This window comes from Phlebotomus papatasi, chromosome 1 (genome assembly GCF_024763615.1).
Source record: "Phlebotomus papatasi isolate M1 chromosome 1, Ppap_2.1, whole genome shotgun sequence".
Lineage (NCBI taxonomy): Eukaryota > Metazoa > Arthropoda > Insecta > Diptera > Psychodidae > Phlebotomus > Phlebotomus papatasi.
In genome coordinates, this window is record NC_077222.1 from 43,550,780 (window position 1) to 43,568,740 (window position 17,961).

Below are 17,961 nucleotides of genomic sequence, written 5' to 3' on the forward strand. Positions count from 1 at the left end.
TTCTCTGCAATTTCAGTTGCATGACAGTGCAAAATTATGGAGGGGAAATAGAGAATGTGTAAGAAGACTTCGCGGTATGCTAGAAATTGTGAAGTTATTCATAAATGCTTTTATTTAATAAATAAAATTATGTATTTCTTCACTAATATCTTTCTAAATTTAAAAATTCAAATGTTCAGAAGGATTATGTTTTTTTTTTATAAATTGACTTCACAGTGTTTTAATTTGTTAGAAGGGTTAGAAGTATTGTTTTGCTTAACACATTTCAGAGGCAATGGGCAAATTTATTTATATTTTCATCCTAAATATTTGTGAAATTCCGCATTATAAAATATCATTAACGTGCGTTGTCCTAAAAATTAAAACTATATCTTTTTTAATGAATAAAAAAAATAAATCTATTTCTTGAACCTTAAATCAGTCAGGAAATTTCAAAGACTTTCAAATACATACAGTAGACTCTCTCTCAATCGGGAATATGGGGGAAAATGTCATCCGGTTTATCGATAGATTTGGGCGTCAAAGCCTTTGTAAATTCCACAAAAAGCGCTCAATTATAAAGAATCACGATAAAATAGGAAGAACTACAGCGAATTATCTTCATAATTAAACGTGAAAATTGTCAACAAAATTTGTCGCCCGATTGAAAAAGAGCTGATTGAGTGAGAGTCTACTGTATTGAGAAACAAGAGAAACACACTGTTTGCATCGCGAAACCCGAGAAACCAGAAACCTCTGTCAGAAAAAATGGGAATAAGTAACCCCTTGGGAAATTTTGTTTTTTTCATAAATCGTAAAAAAGTGAAATACTTCCATTAGTAGAGGCATCTATACATTGGGAACAATTTTCTTCAAAGATTGCTTTTTTGAAAGTAATTGTCTGAAATGCTGTAGATAGGAACGTCATAAAAATTTGTCTGAAACGAAATTTTTAACGAAAATTGCTCCCAATGTAAAGGTAGAGGCTTTAAGACTTGTTATATAAATATAAAAATACTAATTTGAATTATTCTATAAGCGCCTTTATTTGACTATATTAGTCAGATAAACTGTATCCCTTTCCTTTTAAAGGCTTTTATATTTCATGAATTTTGTCCAATAAATTTTGTGTGGCGCGTCGCTTGTTTTATTGTAAATTAATAACAGACAAATAAGATGCACGCATTTTTTTCTTACAAATATTTAATTAATTTTATTTATTTGTGCATTATTCACTTTGATGGCCTTGCCTTTGGATATTTGAAAAAGTATATGAAGAATGTCTCATTGAGGAGTATTACAATTTTACTGCATGAGCTAAAGAAGTTACGCTCTAGTTGATTTAGAAAAAAAAATGGAAATTTGTTGTAGATTTACCAAAAATGGAAGTTACGATAATAATAATAATAATAATGCTGGCATAACATTTCATGGAGGAACAAGGTCTTTCCGCAAGGGGATTTCTAGAAATGCATTATTAGTTTTTCTTGTACGAGATGAGGTTGTCAGTCCCATGCTCGTGGAATCAAGTGCAGTGAAGCTCCTATAATCGCGGGACCCCCTGTAAGTAAAAGAATTTATGTTATAAAAAGAAATAATTTCTTAAATTTCTTTTTAAGATGTTTCTATTTTGAACGAACATATGTTTTTATGTATCAAATAAAACCATTTTTTCATAATTTTATCTGTTAGTTCATCTTAATTTTTGTATTTTAATCAATACAAATATAACTAGAAAATATTGCCTTAAGAAATTCTTCTTGTTAGGTTCGCCTAAACCTAAGTAACTTTGTCTCTTTCTCAAAAGTCTATTTTTAATGCCAGCTGTGCTGATTTTTTTTTAAAAATTAATGGAACTACCTCCTTCAATCAAATAAAATGTTGTACACTTTTTACAAAAAAAAAGATTAATAGAAAAATATAACTATTAATAGGACACTTGACTCTTTATAATTGTAAAATATTTTTACTATGATCAGTGTGTATCTGTAAAAAAAACGATTGTTAAAACTGCTCTCTCTTGGAGTTCGAGCAATTAAAATGGAAAATGTTCTATAAATGCCGCTCTGTCATATTCTCATGGGTTAAGTAAAATAATAATTTTGATATAAGAAATGAAATTACTGATAGGGAGTTCCACATTGAGAGAATTTATCGAGGACCAAAAAAACGCGATTTCACTCAAAGTCAGAGAAAAATTGCATACCCGCAGAAGATATCTTTCGAATAATTTACGAGAACGCCGTGATGTATGCAAAACACTTTCTGCGCCAAATTTTCAGCCTATTTTTAGCACCAAGGATTCATAAGGAATGCATTTCAAATTTACTGATGAAAAAATATGCATACTTTAAGGAGAATTTCAAAAATGATTTTATAAATTAGCCCCCATTAATAGGCAAATTGTATCAAATTCTTTCAAACCATTAACCAAACCAAAGTGTATACAGTAAAAACAAGATGAAATTGGCAAGTTGAATTCTAATTAGTTGAACTGAACTAGTTGAAATTTCGAATAACAACCACTGAAAAAATCAATTTTCAATTGAAAATTGAAAAGGAATCAATTAAGTTACAGAATTAGTAAAATTCAACCCTCGGTAATGGCCCAAATGCAATAAATAGTAGAAATAATTATTATAATAGCACTAAAATGAAACAACAAAAAAGCGTAAACTTTAATCAAGTTACTGGTTTGAATTTTTCAACGATTATCGTGTGTAATAAAATCAATTCGATTGTCGTTGTAATTTTTCAATCGATTATCTCAGCAAAAAAATTTAACTTTCAACTAATTTCGTTTGAACTCAGTTTACTTCTTTTTATATTTTGTGTAATTTCAGTGGAACTTTTGGAGGAAAAATCAACTTACTTTGCTTTTCAACGACGAAAATTCAACTTTTTGCTTTTCAACTTTGCTTGCTACGATATTCGTTTGAAATTTGCTACAATTATCAATGTTCTTCCATTACACGCGATTATCGTAGTAATTATTTTTTACTGTGTACCTTTTGAAGGTGGGAATCAAAATGATCCCTTATTAACACCTTTAATAATCTCTTATGACCTCTACACACTATGAGCAATTTCTTTAAAAAAAAATGCTTTTTTTAAGAAAATTTACCCTTTCCTTGTAGGCAGAAACATCAGAATAAAAAAAACGCAATTTTTTGACGAAAATTGTTTCTAATGTGTAGACACTATTAAATAAAATAGAGAAATAGTAAATAGTTTTTTTTGTATATTGTGATTATAAAAGAGCATGATTTTTTGGATGTCAAAATTTTCCAAAATTTTGGAGTATATTATTACATACTGCTCTTCCAAAGAGAGCGAGCAAAGAAAGAGGGGAAATATTTTGAACGTTATTTTTGATTTTATGTGGTTAAATATGTGAAGTTGGCCATGCAACTTGCCCATCTGAAGATAGCTGAGATAGCTTTGTGCCCAATTATATATACATTTATCGGCTTCGGCGTCGCTTGTGTTGTGTTTCTTCTTATCACTTGTGCTCGTCTGTGACTCTCTCCGTGACTCTTCCGATAAAATTGTAAGTAAATTGTGTGAAAAAGCTAGTAAAATATTTTAAAAATTTTAGAAATATTTACCGGCATCTCCTATTTATTTAGATTTTGCAAATTTTTTTCAAATAATTGGGAATTTCATGATAAAAATGGAAATTTAATTATTGGCGTCTCAATGAAAATCTAACCGCGTAATTCTCAAAAATGGCGAAGCAATTTGCTCGAGGCGTCAGTCAATTGAGAAAAATAATTTTTTGCGATTTTTCCCTTTAGATACCCCAATATTTGGCATTTTTCCCCAATTCTCAGAACCTTTGAGGGTTTTTCTGCTATTTTTTCGCATTTTTTCCAACAGCCAGACCTTTAGAAAAAATTTTTTCTTCCCATTTTTGCAATTTGTCCGGGATTATTCTCTCACGCTCTCTCTCACTCTCTCGCATTTCGCCGCCTCTTTTTTCGCATTTTCGCTCAATTGTTTATGGGGGCGCCTTTTTGTAGTGACATCAGTAGACCCAATCCAGAAAAGATGTCTGATACCGAAGCTCCAGTTGAGGTGAAGAAGCGTGGAAGACCCGCCAAGAATAAGGATGCAACCGTGGAGAAGGAGGTAAGTTTGTTGGAGAATCTTTCACCCGGGGGTTTACTAATTTATCAAAAAAATGTTCCTATGACGCCGCTTTAGGCGAAAAAACGCGGTCATTCGGCTTCCCCGACAAAGAACAAATCGCCCGTGAAGGAGTCTGCCGGGGACAATGAGAATGGTGAGGCCCCGGCAAAGCGTGGCCGTGGAAGGCCCCCAAAGGGCTCCAAGGGCGGTGCTGCGGCCAAGAAGGCTGCCGCCGCCAAGCCCAAGGGAACCGGCCGAGGCCGTGGACGACCACCCAAGGCTAAGCCCCCAGCATCATCTGAGGACAACGACGAGGACGAAGAGGAGGAGGAGGACGAGGAGGCTTAATCGGCTGGGGCTGATTATTTCGAGTAGCCGGAGCCCAGGACATTTGGATCAATCCTACCCCACGCCATATATTTCATCAACGTACTGACATTGATACCCCCTGCCCCTGCCCCAATCCTCATTAATTTTTTGAATTACCACCACAGTGGACCCCATCCTTAGCTCTTAAGAGGAATTCTTCTTAGATTATAATTAAAGAAAAAACCCGGGTAGGGATTGCCTATGTCAACAATTTTAAAACAAGTAAACAAATTCAGAAAAAGCATTCTCTAAATGTAAATAAGGACACACTTTTCAGGATTCCAGACAGAATAAAAAAAAAAACAGAATTAATTCTAACAAAAGGATGACCGAAAAAATAGTTAAAAAAAAGAATAAGAAAGAGAATCATTTAATTTGTCTGAAGTGTCTTTTTTTCATTATTTTTGCTGCAGTGAATGAAGCAAAATCATTTTGAGTAATTCCGAAAATTTTTACTTCTTAATTTAACGTTCAATAAACTGTAAATGTAAAATTAATTGGACTTTTATTTAAACCCCAGCGACCCTTTGTAACATCGATCTCTATCTCAACTCGATCTTTTATTTATTTTGAGATTACTCCAGAAGAGTTTAGAAGAGAGAAATCCAATCCTTCGATGATAAAGCATAACGGCATATTTTTGCCAAAGTATGCTCTTCTTCACAGCTGCAATTCACGTTTTTTTCCTTCAGTGTATTTTCTGGTTTTAGTAATACCCAATTTACTTCTTTCCATTATGTGAATAAACCTATTTGAAATTACTGCATAACTTCCTAACTTTAACAATAAAGCAGATCTAGACTTATCACAAATTTTTGAGTTCTAGATGGTTCTAGAATTTTCTATAAATTTAAAAAAAAAATAAAAATACTTGAATTTACACAAATGCATCCGAGTCAAAATGTTAGTGCTTTATCAACGACTCCTTCATATACAGGAGTCGTTGGCTTTATGCCCAACGCACAATAACTTTTGTTTGTAAACATGTTTTCTATGAGAGAGAGCGAGATGACTAGATCTAGATTTCATTCACTCTCACTGAAATGTCAAAAAAATGTTTACAAAACAAAAGTGATTGTGCACTGGTTATTATTCTTTGGAGTTTATAAATATTTTTAATTTGAATACAAAATAAATAACCACCAAAACAACTTTTGAAAATGGATTCTAATATACTACCTCTTAAAGTCGTGTTTTAACTTAGAAGGGTTAAAAATGAGCTCTTTTTCGAGATTTCTTTTTGGCGAGAACGAAATGACCTGCTTAAAATTTTTGGTAGATGTTCATGCATTTAAGTGTTTTTTTTTTTCAAAAAAAAAAAAAAAAAATAATACAAAATGATGGACTAATGAGCAGTTTAATAAAGCAAAGTAGTCCCTATTTGGCGGCAAATCTGCAGCGCGTAATTCTATCTTAAAAAAAAAAAAACAATATAAAAAAATTTAATTTTCATTAAACTAAGAAAACCTGAAGAAAATTACAAAATCGGAACATTTGTTCCAAGGTTTTTTGAAATAATATGCACTTTTTGGGAGAAAATTTTGAATTGAACATGCTGTAAAAAAATAGTTTTTCAACAATTCTTTTAGTTGAACTAGAAGAGAATTTAATGCTGAATTTAATGAGCCTTTATTTGTTTTGTTCGGTCAATAAGATCTTAATCTTTCCCGCCAATTCGAAGAAATTCCCAGACATTTCTAAAATGAGAAGTAGAGAAAACGCACGTTTCAAAGTTTTGCATGTTCGACTGAGCCCAAACGCTTGCAAATCTGCTCGGCGCTCCTTTGCTTTCGTCCTTACATTTTCGAAAATTCTTAGAATTGATCTATGAAATTTTTATGATTATATTCTTTGGTAGTTTATGAATTTAAACAATAAAAAATATATATATCACTTTTGACCTTGTAATTAAAATTAAGGACGTTGAGGACACGCCCTTAAGCCGAAAACAATTTTTTTTACAAAAAAATAAATAAATATTTAATTTACATTCTTAAGCAAATAAAAGTGCAGAATTCGAACAACACTTTCTGAAGTCTTAATAATCTTAAAAATTAGGCCGTTGAAACGAAGCTGTATTTCGGAAACAACTGGTAATATGAATCTGAAGTAGAAAAAGGGGCAGATAATCCTAACCGGCTTATGTGTGTGAGATTCTTAATGTGAGCTAACTCGGAATGCATGCAAATTTAATTTAGAGCTGAAGTTGGAGGACGCCATTTAGTTATCTTGAATCAAATTCGTGAAATTATACAAATTTTGTATTTAAACCAAAATATCAAGAATTTGGATGGAGTGACAGGTAAGTGATATATGGGTGAAATATACACTAGAATGTTCTCTATAATTTTGTCGAAGAACTACATCTCATCACTCAGAAGCCGAGATAATCGACATTGTTTGATTCTGAACTCGTTTTTCTCCCAGAACGCCCCAAGGGCCCCAAGTGTTCAGTTTTTGAACTTCAACTATATCAAGGAATTGTTGTATTTTGTGACACTTTCCATTTAAAACCCTATGTGGTGGAGTAGAGGCAGTCAAATTGGCATCTGAGTGGTTTCAATGCGTTATGGGAAAAATCAATTTTTTCACACTTAAACGGCATAATCGGACAGATTTTTATTATTTTTATTATATATAAGTATGTATATCTAATCAGCGACCTATACGATCAGTGATTTGGAGTTTTCTGCCGTTTTCTCCGATGAGATCGGTTGTGAAGTCGGCGGCAGACGCAAATTGGAGATTGGAAATAAATATTATTATTATTATTATTATTATTATTAGATAGCGTAGTCTGAGCGGAAAATGATGTATGGACGAAATGTAGACACAAATGTTCTCTACAATTATGTCGAAGTAATCATCAAAATCAGTTCAGCGACAGACGAGATAATTGAGGTTATGTGATATTAAAATTCGTTTTTCGACTGTGGCTTCCCTGGCGTTTCTCCCACGAAGTTAAAATGATCTTTCGTTTAAGCCCTCACCCATCAAAATCGGTCACATAGAACCGGAGATATGATTTTTTTGAATTTCGTGAACTTTGACCCCTCATATCTCCGGTTCTATTCTATTTTTGGAAACGTCCTAGACTAGACTACAACACTCTAAAATTTGATTAACTTGGACAATGTCGTTGTTGAGAAAAATGAGTTTGAATTTTGATGAATTTTGACGCTATCGCAGAGCCACCTGTGATGACTTTTTGAACTTCCATCGGAAAGTGCTTTCTATTTTTTTTATAGCCGGATAGTAAAAAAGTCACCCAGCAAACGCAATATTAGATCGGATTGTCAAATATTGTAGAATTTAGAATATTTTTTTAGAATTTTTTAGATTTTTTAGAATTTTTATTTATATAAATATAATAAATAAAAATAACTAAAAATTTAGAATAGAAGAATATAGAAGCCTTTAGAAGTTACTATTCTTATTCTATGGATAGTAAATTTTAATAACTGGATGGTAAATTATAATATCCCCGGATATTAGATTTTACTAGCCGGATGGTAGATTTTACTAGCCGGATGGTAGATTTTACTAGCCGGATATTAGATTTTTTTTTGCAATCTGTAATAGCAATTCATTTCAAAAGGGACAGATAATCCTAACCGGCTTATGTAGGTGAGATTCTTAACGTGAGCTAACTCGGAGTGCATGCAAATTCGATTTGATGCTGAAGTTGGGAGACGCCATTCAGTTATCTTGAATCAAATTCGTGAAATTATACAAGTTTTGTATTTGAACCAAAATGTCAAGGATTTGGATGAACTGACAGAAAAGTGATATATGGGTGAAATGTAGAGCAGAATGTACTCTATAATTTTCCTATAGAACATGATCTCATCGATTACTCAGAAGCCAAGATAAGCGAGGTTTTTTGTTTCTTAACTTGTTTTTTCATCCAGAGTGCCCCAAGTGTTCATTTGTTGAACTTCAACTAAATCAAAGAATTGTTGTATTTTGTGAGACTTTCCATTTAAAACCATATTTTAAGTGTCTTGGTGGAGTAGAGGCAGTCAAATTGGCATCTGAGTGATTTCAAAGCGTTATTATTGGAAAAGTCAATTTTTTCACACTTAAACGGCAAAATCGGAGTGATAGCGTAGTCTGAGTGGAAAATGATGTATGGACGAAATGTAGAGACAAATGTGCTCTACAATTATGTTGAAGTAATCATCAAAATCGGTTCAGCGACAGTCGAGATAATTGAGGTTATGTGATATTGAAATTGGTTTTTCGACTGTGGCGCCCCTGGTGTTGGCCCCACGAAGTTCAAACATTCTAGAAAGTTGTAGCATTTGGTGAGATCTTTCGTTTAAGCCCTCATTCATCAAAATCGGTCACATAGAACCGGAGATATGATTTTTTGAATTTCGTGAACTTTGACCCCTCATATCTCCGGTTCTATTGAAACCACAGCGCACATACGCACCATTTTGGAAACGTCCTAGACTGGACTACAACATACTAAAATTTCATTAACTTGCACAATGCCGTTTTTGAGAAAAGTGACTTTGAATTTCGATGAATTTTGATGCTATCACAGCGCCACCTGTGGTGACTTTTTGAACTTCCATCTGAAAGTGCTCATCGATACGAAACCAAAAAGGTAAAATTTAGGTCGCTATGTTAATTAGAACCGGAGATAGAGGCCGGTCAATGTTCGAACTTTGACCCCTTATAGCTCGGGTCAGGGGTTATGGATCGACTTAAGGTTTTTTTTGTTTGATAGGTATAATCAACGGCTACAACATACTAAATTTTCAGCCCGATGCACAATGGAATTTTTGAGTTATTTAACTTTTAAGATTTAAAAATTTTCTTTTTAAAAAAAGCGCCCCTAGCGGTGGTTTTATGAACTTGCGATGTTAGAAGGAGAAGTGGCATTTCATGAGAGCTTTCCAAAAAGCCCTCACTTTTTAAATTCTGACAATTAGAACCGGAGTTATGGCCATTTTAAGAAATTTTTTTTGGACCCTTATAGCTCGGGTCAGGGGGGTCGGGGGACCTTAAGTTTGGTATTGATGGAAAGCTCTAAGGCCCGGCTATAACATACTAAAATTTGAGCCCGCTCGATGCCATAGGGGCGGAGCTATTGAGAAAACAAAAAAAGGGGGGTCTTCAAAATGGCGGAAGGAGGGGTGGGGGGTGGGGGGTCAATGCACCAAGTTGCAATTTTCACCCGATATATAACCTTTGCCGAAAACCGCAAGTCGATATCTTTTTTAGTTTAGGAGCTATTAAGCTCCAAAGAGCGGCCGGCCGGCCGGCCGGCCGGGAACGTAAATTAGCCACATATATATTCGTGATCAGGAAGTGCTGAAACACATTTTGGCCAAATTTGAGGTCGATCGGACGACATGAAATTTTGTTAGGATTATAGTAGGTGAGATTGTTAAGAATCTCACCTAATAGAGAGTAGTCTAAGGCAAAGTTTGGGCCCGATCGGAGGACATGAAATTTTGTTCAGATTATAGTAGGTGAAATTGTTAGGAATCACACCTAATATATTACAACTAATTAAAGAGGTGTGGCTTATTTTTTGGATGGAGCAAAATACGCAAAATATATAGGGGGCTGAAGAGATGTTTTATTTATAAGTTATATTCTTTTGACTTCGTTTTTATAAGCTATATGGTTGCTTTTTTTAACGATGTTAGATTTCTAGTACGTTTTTTGGATTTCGATTAGCCCCTTGCGAGTCAAACGTGATTCCGCGCTCTCTCTCTCTCAGTTATCAATGTTTAATCGCTCTCATGTACTCTCAATTTACTAAATTTTCTCTTCGAGGAATGCCCTTTCTTCGTCACGATTTCTCTATTTTAACCCTTAGAATTTCAAGGATTTTATTTTATAAATAAAAAAATCAAGTTCAAGGGAAGGTAAACCACTGCAATTAAGAAGTTCGTTAACCATCCAATATTTGGGGGGTAAAGAAATAAATGCAGAGAATGCAAGAGAATGAGAAGGATAGGGAAATAGAGAGAACGAGAGAATGTTAAAGGGAGGGAGAATAGCTTTTGTCGTGAATTTCTTTCATTCATCAGTCATCTGCTGAGAGAGGCGAGTGAGAGTGTGTGAGTGAAGTAAGTAATTAAGTTTTTTTATCTCCTTTTTGTCTTGCTAGGATATTTTGATCAGAAAACATTTATCTCGGAAATCTGAAATTTTTATCTTAATATTCTAAATTAAATACAAGTTAAAGAGTGAAAATTAGCAGGAAAATCCAGGGATTGTCACCAGGTTGCAACAACGAAAAAGAAAAAACTAATTGTATAGTCTTAATATAGAATCTATGGATTTGTAAGACACTAAGTGTAACAATAAATTGAATTGAATTGAATTGAATGTTCGATTAAATCATGGCGTCCTAATATTAATCAGAATATGCAGAATATAGAAAATCTTTGTTTCATTTTATCCTTAAAGAATAACTGCAGAAGAACGGCCGATTTCTTTAATTTAAAAACAATTTTAAAATATATTGAAAAGATTTTATTTCATAAAGCAAAATTAAATAGATTGAATTATTCATGTTTTAATTTAAGGAATATGCACAAAATTTTCAAGTTCCACTTATTACGAGAATACGTAAATGTATTCTCCGTATTTCTGTATGTGCCCTTTAAAGCCTTTCCAAGATTGGCAAGGGTGATACAGTGTTGATGAAATGTACCTGAATGTGACAGTACGAGGGCAGTCCCAGATGTCCCTGGCCTCGGAGGGAAAACAAGAAATATTTTGAACTTTACTTTTTACTTTTTTATTTCTCAACATAGTCTCCTTGTAGGTCGACACACTTTTCCCAGCGATGCTGGATAGCCTCTATACCCATCTTATAGTAGGTTCCGTCAAGTAGGGGAATTCTGTAATCATATGACAATATCATATGACAAATTTTCGTGGCGATTTCGGGAGCAGGACACTATTAAATTCCAATAAGAATCTAATTGGAAATGCAAGGAACTCCGTAAAGGTCTTAGTAATTAATATGAATACGATTTTCTTTTATTTTTCCTTAATTTACATCGTAACAATTTTTAGATTTGTCATATGACATTGTCATATTGTTACAGAATACCCCTACAGGTCGTTGAAATTGGCGTCAATTGCAAGTTCGACCTCAGTATTGTTGGAAAATTTTTGTCCACCCAGCCATTTCTTCATGTTTGGGAATAGGAAATAGTCCAATGGGGCTAAATCTGGAGAGTAGGGACCGTGGGGAAGCAGTTCGAACTTCAAATCCTTGATTTTGGCCATCGCGACAAAGGAAGGGTTTTTGCTCCGGTGTGAGCAAACGCGGCACCCATCTTGCACGAAGCTTTTTCATGTTCAAATTTTTTGTCAATATGCGATGTACGGCACTTTTTGAAAGGTCTGACATGTAAGCAAGCTCACGCACTTTCAATCCACGATCACTAAATAAGATTTTTTGGATTTTCGTCACATTTTCTGGTGAGGACGCTTCTTTATGGTGACGAGTGCGTTGACCATCATTGGAGCTCTTTAGGGCGACCAGTGCGTTGACCATTATTCCAGCTCTTTCGACCACGTTTCCACGCTGCTACTCAAAATTTTACAGCGGAAATGGAAGGAGCAGACTTCCCTAAAGTAGAATCCAGGTCGGCTTTAATATTGGGTGTCTTAAGACCTTTCAAAAAAAGGTACTGAATCACGTAACGATGGCCCATTTCATCCATATGTTCAAAATTTTTTTCTGAGCATCCACTTTCAACAGCTGTCAAAAACAAATAAACAGCGCATTGCCTCAAAACTTGAAACTTAATCTTTTTAAATTAAAATAAATTAAAATTAAATTTAAATTTGTAGGTTTGGAATCACTTGTTCTGATTATCGCTCTCTGTGCACAAACACAAAATTTCTTTGGATTACGCTACCAAGCGAACAGAAGTCTGTTCAATCACTTTCACAATTAATCTTTTTAATGTTGGTGTACTTTGGAAAAAAAGTCACTGATTCCAACCTGTAAGCGCCATCTATACCCGGGACCAGGGACTTCTGGGACGCCCTCCTACTTATAATACAAACCGTATTATGTTTTATAATTTCTATGAAATGATAAAAGCTAGAATTGTTTTGTTATATGCAGATAAGAAACTTAATTTATTAAATCATTCATTGTGTAATAAATTGCAATTATTTTTTTATATTTGAAAGTGTTAATTTTACTTTTAAAAATATTATATTAATTTGAAAAATTTTCAAATACTAGACAAAATTTCAAAAACCGATTTTGATTCGTAAATGAACCATAGGGAAAGTAGGGCAACTTTGAATTGAGGCAGTTTTGAAATCGGGCGTTTTCTCATATTACTGTTTGAACTCCACAGAGAGAGCTGTATATACAGTGGTGGAATTAAGTATAATTCCACATTCCACACCATAATCCTTAAAGAAACTCAGGGGCCTCCGATATTCATTTTTTCCATACGTTTTTGCCGTTTTTGCATGGAGGCACTGAAGACTAAAGTTTTTCCTAAGGCAAGTTTTTTCCTAAAGAGAGTTGACTTATCAATCTGATATATTTCGAAATTATGTCCATTAAAAGCTATTAAAAAAATATATATATATATATATATATATATATATATATATATATATCATAATGTTCGCCGAAATGGCACAAGAACTACGAGCAAATTTGTTTAAGTCGCGGTGCAATATTTGCAATAACAAAAGTGAAAAATAGCTTGACTTTTTATTAGGCTTGATGGGCCTCTGAGAAACTCAACAAAAAAAATTCTCGAAAAATTACATTCAGACCATAACGTCCTTTCTTTCCAACAGAAAAAATCGACATTTTGATTTTTTATTTTAAGTAGTTTTAGAATTATAATAAAATTTTGTTTTTTAGGCTGGAAAAATGTATAAGTCCACTCAATACATTTAGCGCTAGGGCATTTATTTTTTACCAATTTAAGGTTAATATCTCTTAATAATTTTTTAATAAATTAAATTACATTTTAAAAACTTTTACATTAATTTTTGCTGAATAAGCGTGGGGAAAATGTTTGACGAACAAAAATAAAGGTAAAATTAAAGTCTTGATGGCGATGGATCTTAAGAACCATGAAAAATGACTAGGTCCTGTCAGATAATTGTCAAATTAGTCAAAAGTCTTCTTTTGTTAGAGACCAAAAGTGCTTTTTGCCTCTAACAGTGTTGCTTTTCGGTGGAGGAAAAGAGGGTTTTTTCGCCGAAATTCGTTTGTAAAAACGATGCTTGCTGTCTAGTCTGGTTATGTGCTGATGGTTTTGTCTCAAAATCGTATTCGTAAGTGACCGTGGGTCATCGTAGCATAAAAACTAAAAATCATCACCAAAAAGACTTTTAACAATGTGATCAACATGACATGTTTTGCACCATTTGAGAGTTTCGACGTTTTTTTTGTTTTGGATAAAAATGAGTGATAGGTCTTGCTTTTGCTTGCTTTTTGTCGCGTACCTACTTTCTTTAACGAAACAATTAACTAACACTCGAAATTTAAAGAATAATAAGAATTTAATGTCATGAGTTCCAGAATTCCACAAAGTCGTAATGTTTTGGTTGGGGAAGATGGTGCTACATTGAACTGGGGCTACATTGAAAATGTTTTCTTTTGTCACATATTTCTAAAGGATGCTGGATTTTAACGTAATGTAATAGAGTAAGTGTGCCAAATTCCTACCAGCTTGCAATTTCGGCCACTTTTTTGTTCCTCGAATTATATGAACTTTTAGATTTTACGTACTCTAGAGATTATACAATGCAAAAGAACAACAAAAAATGTAGCTTCGACAAACGAGATGACGTGAAAAAGATATCGGAAGAATTCCCGAAGGGCAAGGAACTATGAGAATGAAGGTGGCCGAAATAGGGCACCAAAGCTATGTCTATATTTTTATTCATTTTAAAATGTATTAAGAATGATTTTAGAGTAAATAAAGACGGTAAACTCTTTACAAGGTTTCAAGCAACACTCTTACAAAAGAAAGAATAAAAAAAAATTAATTTGTATTAAAAATATTACATTTCAAACTTAAGACTTTGGTGCTTGCATGCAACTATGCCGAAATTTGGCACACTTACCCTATATGCAGACAAAACATTTGTGGATCTAAATGTATTTAGGTAAAGTTTAATTTAGAAATATGCCAAAAATGACATTTTAAATCTAGCCTCAGCTCCATGTAGCCCCACCTTCCCCTATGATTTTTTTTCTTTAAGCAAATTTGATCCTCATTTTTTTCCCTGTTTAAAAAGAGATTGTTTTGTGAATCTTATAAATTCTTAAATTGTTTCAATCACTTTTAAAAGCAATTAGCCTGTAGGAGATAACGGGGTAGTTTCACTCAGCACAATTGCTTTTCAGGACATTTTTTGGCATATTCCAGTTTATGAATTTTATTCAAGTCAACTACGTCTGGCTAATTACTTTTAAGTAATTAGCCAGCAATTAGTCTGTGCGAACCATACCAATATTCCCCTACATACTCGAAACTTACACATTCTTCTATATTCACTTTTTGTCCTTTTATATTACGCAGAGCTTTAGATGATTTATTAATTGGTTCAAGATAGTTCCCTATTAATCTAAAATCAAAAAAAAAAATAATAATAAAATTACATTTGCGAATGGCTTGAAAAATCTAGAAAAATCGGGCATTTCTCGAATTTTATTTTCTAAATATAATATTTTTAAAAAATATATTTGGATAATTGAAATAAAATTGTAATTTATTTAATATTATTGTTATACATGTTGTACACTTGTACATTGCTCCTTATCTCCAGCATCCCTTGACATATTATGTAAATATACATATACGGCAAAATATTCCATCTAAAACTCCAACTCTGGTTCTCTTTGTGTGCTGAAAACGTACATTCGAAGGTGTGACCGTCAAGAACGTCGTTCATTCTACATTTTCTGCTAAAAATCTCTAACTTTGAGGAAAATGTCTGATGAGGAAGCTCCTGTAGTGAGTGGCGAGAAAAAGCGTGGACGTCCTGCAGGTGACAAGGAAAAGGTGAGCTCAAGGTTTCTTAAGATTAAACCTAAAAAGAAGAATTCTGGAAATATTTTTGAATTTTTCTTAAGGCTGTCGAGGCGAAGAAGAGACCCAGAACGTCGTCTTCGGAGGCGTCTGAGGGAAAGAAAGTGGTCGAGAATGGAAATCTTCCGGCCAAGCGTGGTCGTGGGCGGCCTAAAGCTCCCGTAAAAGCTGTAGCGACAAAGGGTCGTGCTGAGAAGAAGACTTCTCGAGGAAGAGGGCGTCCGAAAGCCGCTGGCAAAAAAACTAAGAGTAGCTCATCTGAGTCGGATGAGGAAGAAGATGACGATGATGAGGAAGATGAAAATGATGCTGAAGATTCTGATGAGTAGATTCTCCTTTTTGATTGCTCTCAGTCCTCCTAAGTGACACCCCCTGTTGTGATTTTTGGAATGTGATTTTGTGATTTATTTCTTTAAGTTCCTGAAGAGAAAAAAATGAGTGAGACTTTGGCCAAAAATTGTGAAAATTGTGACTATTTTTTCAAAAAAAAAATTAAAATGAAATTGTTTCATGAGAGTCGAATAAAAGCCAGAAATTTATCCATTTGCATCTTGTTGCATCCTTTTCCGGAGTTTCGGACAAATAGTCGAGAAAATCACCCAAAAGCTTCAAGAAACTTTCGGAATTCCGAAGGGATGTAAAAATGGCGGGAAATGGAGGAATTTTGAATTATTGTGAACTTTACGAAGATTCTTGTAAAGTTAGATACTTTTGTTGAGCATGAGACTTTAATCTCCTGAATTGGTTTGATGGTGGTCTCTAGGATGTTTCCACATCATGATACTATCTGTGTGGTGAGAAAACCGCACGCTGTGTGCGAATAATGCAGATAAATTCGCTATTGACGTTGAAGATGGTGTATAGAAGGTTCATTTCATTTCCTTTAGAGCTGCTCTTTCCATTATGCTACTATATTTTTTTATGCTTACTTAGCATATATCATGCAAACATTTTCATCTTTTGCTGCATTACTATACCACGGACAGCACAATATCTCATTGGGATGAATTGAGATTTTTCCAGTCATGCGGGACTCATAAATAAACCTTCACTCAATATTCCCCAGCACTGACGCAGGAGAAAGATTTTTTTTTGTGTATATTCCACAAGAGGGTTGAAAAAAGAGCGACAGTGATTCTGTGGCGGGAGGAGGGAGAGAGAGAGAGAGAGAAAAAAAAAGAATTGGCTACCAAAGAGGATGAGGAAGTGGAGCGAGATGAGTTTCCTCCTGACCAATTTTTAGTAGCATTTTCCATCCACTTCATGCGTGCACAACACACACAATGCCCCCATGATGGCTCTCATATGTGTGTGGATTCGATTGAGCTTTTAATGGGCTTCCTGTCTGGCCGGGCAGAGAGCTTAATCTATGATCAAACAGTCCCCCAGCGCCGTCCTTGCTCTCAAGCCCTTCCATTCCGTGCAATAAGTTATTCATCTCCCTCGTACTCTGCTCCACAATTGGCCAACTCTATTCCATTCTGCTTCATTTGCCACTCAACTTCTTATTTTCCTTCCCATTCAGCCACCCACTGCCGCCCCAGAAGAACTGTGGACGAAAACAGATCCATTCGATGAGGCTGAAGACACTGAAAAGCTTCTGGATCAATTCTGCTGAGAAATTCCTTTCAATCGTTAATTTCCGTTTCTGTAAAAGCGTTTTTTATTGACAGAAATATGAATTTCAATTAAAGAAAAAAATTATAGCAAAGTCCCCGCTACCAGTGAAACACACTACAGTAGACTCTTCGTTATCCGGCTGACTGGGGGACAAAATGACATTTAGGTTTTTTGAATGATCAACGGTTTTTCTATTTTGTGCAGTGTGAATTTATTTTCTGTCTGACAAAGAAAAAGAGAATTTTCTTCATGGTGTGCTTATGTTTCATTTTTTTATCACAATTATGTATTAAAAACTTCGATACAATGTTAATAATACTTTAATTCACTCTGGACAAACTTCATGTTTAGTGAAAAAAATTTTGAATATATCAACCGCCAGTGTTTGGCAGCTGTCACCCGGATAACGAAGTGCCGGATAACGAAGAGTTGAGTGTAATTGATTTTCTAAAATTTTAAATTAGTAATAAGGTGGGATACTATAATAAACGCACTTCAAGTTTAATATTGATTTAAGCCGCAAGCAAAGTTAAAAAAAAATCTTAAGTATAATACAAACTTAGGCCACGCCCTCAAGGTGAACAAGGCTTTGCTTTTCTGTGTAAAACAATAGGGTAAATGTGCCAAATTCCGACCAGCTTGCAATTTCGGCCACCTTTTTTGCTCCTCAAATTTCCATGAACTTTTAGATTTTACGTACTCTAGAGATTATACAATGCAAAAGAATAACAAAAAATGTAACTTCGACAAACGAGATGACGTGAAAAAGTCATTGGAAGAATTCCTGAAGGGCAAGGAA

The 17,961-nt window shown here is 34.3% G+C and overlaps 2 protein-coding genes across 2 annotated transcripts; both read left to right on the forward strand.

The window, feature by feature from the left end:
* Positions 1–3,434: 3,434 nt before the first annotated feature.
* Positions 3,435–4,976, forward strand: LOC129810212 (uncharacterized). Its single transcript, XM_055860536.1, has 3 exons — positions 3,435–3,529; positions 4,002–4,110; positions 4,186–4,976. Exons 2-3 carry the CDS (start codon positions 4,030–4,032, stop codon positions 4,456–4,458), a joined length of 354 nt encoding a protein of 117 aa, XP_055716511.1. The 5' UTR covers positions 3,435–3,529; positions 4,002–4,029; the 3' UTR covers positions 4,459–4,976.
* Positions 4,977–10,497: 5,521 nt separating this feature from the next.
* LOC129798355 (nucleolin-like) lies at positions 10,498–16,081 on the forward strand. Its single transcript, XM_055841475.1, has 3 exons — positions 10,498–10,571; positions 15,380–15,515; positions 15,587–16,081. The coding sequence occupies exons 2-3, from the start codon at positions 15,444–15,446 to the stop codon at positions 15,869–15,871; spliced, it is 357 nt and encodes a 118-aa protein (XP_055697450.1). The 5' UTR covers positions 10,498–10,571; positions 15,380–15,443; the 3' UTR covers positions 15,872–16,081.
* Positions 16,082–17,961: the final 1,880 nt, after the last annotated feature.

Coding starts and splice junctions, on each gene's coding strand:
- LOC129810212 (XM_055860536.1), top strand. CDS start 4,030: ATGTCTGATACCGAAGCTCCAGTTGAGGTGAAGAAGCGTGGAAGACCC. Junction 4,111..4,185: donor ATGCAACCGTGGAGAAGGAG/GTAAGTTTGTTG, acceptor ACGCCGCTTTAG/GCGAAAAAACGCGGTCATTC.
- LOC129798355 (XM_055841475.1), top strand. CDS start 15,444: ATGTCTGATGAGGAAGCTCCTGTAGTGAGTGGCGAGAAAAAGCGTGGA. Junction 15,516..15,586: donor CTGCAGGTGACAAGGAAAAG/GTGAGCTCAAGG, acceptor ATTTTTCTTAAG/GCTGTCGAGGCGAAGAAGAG.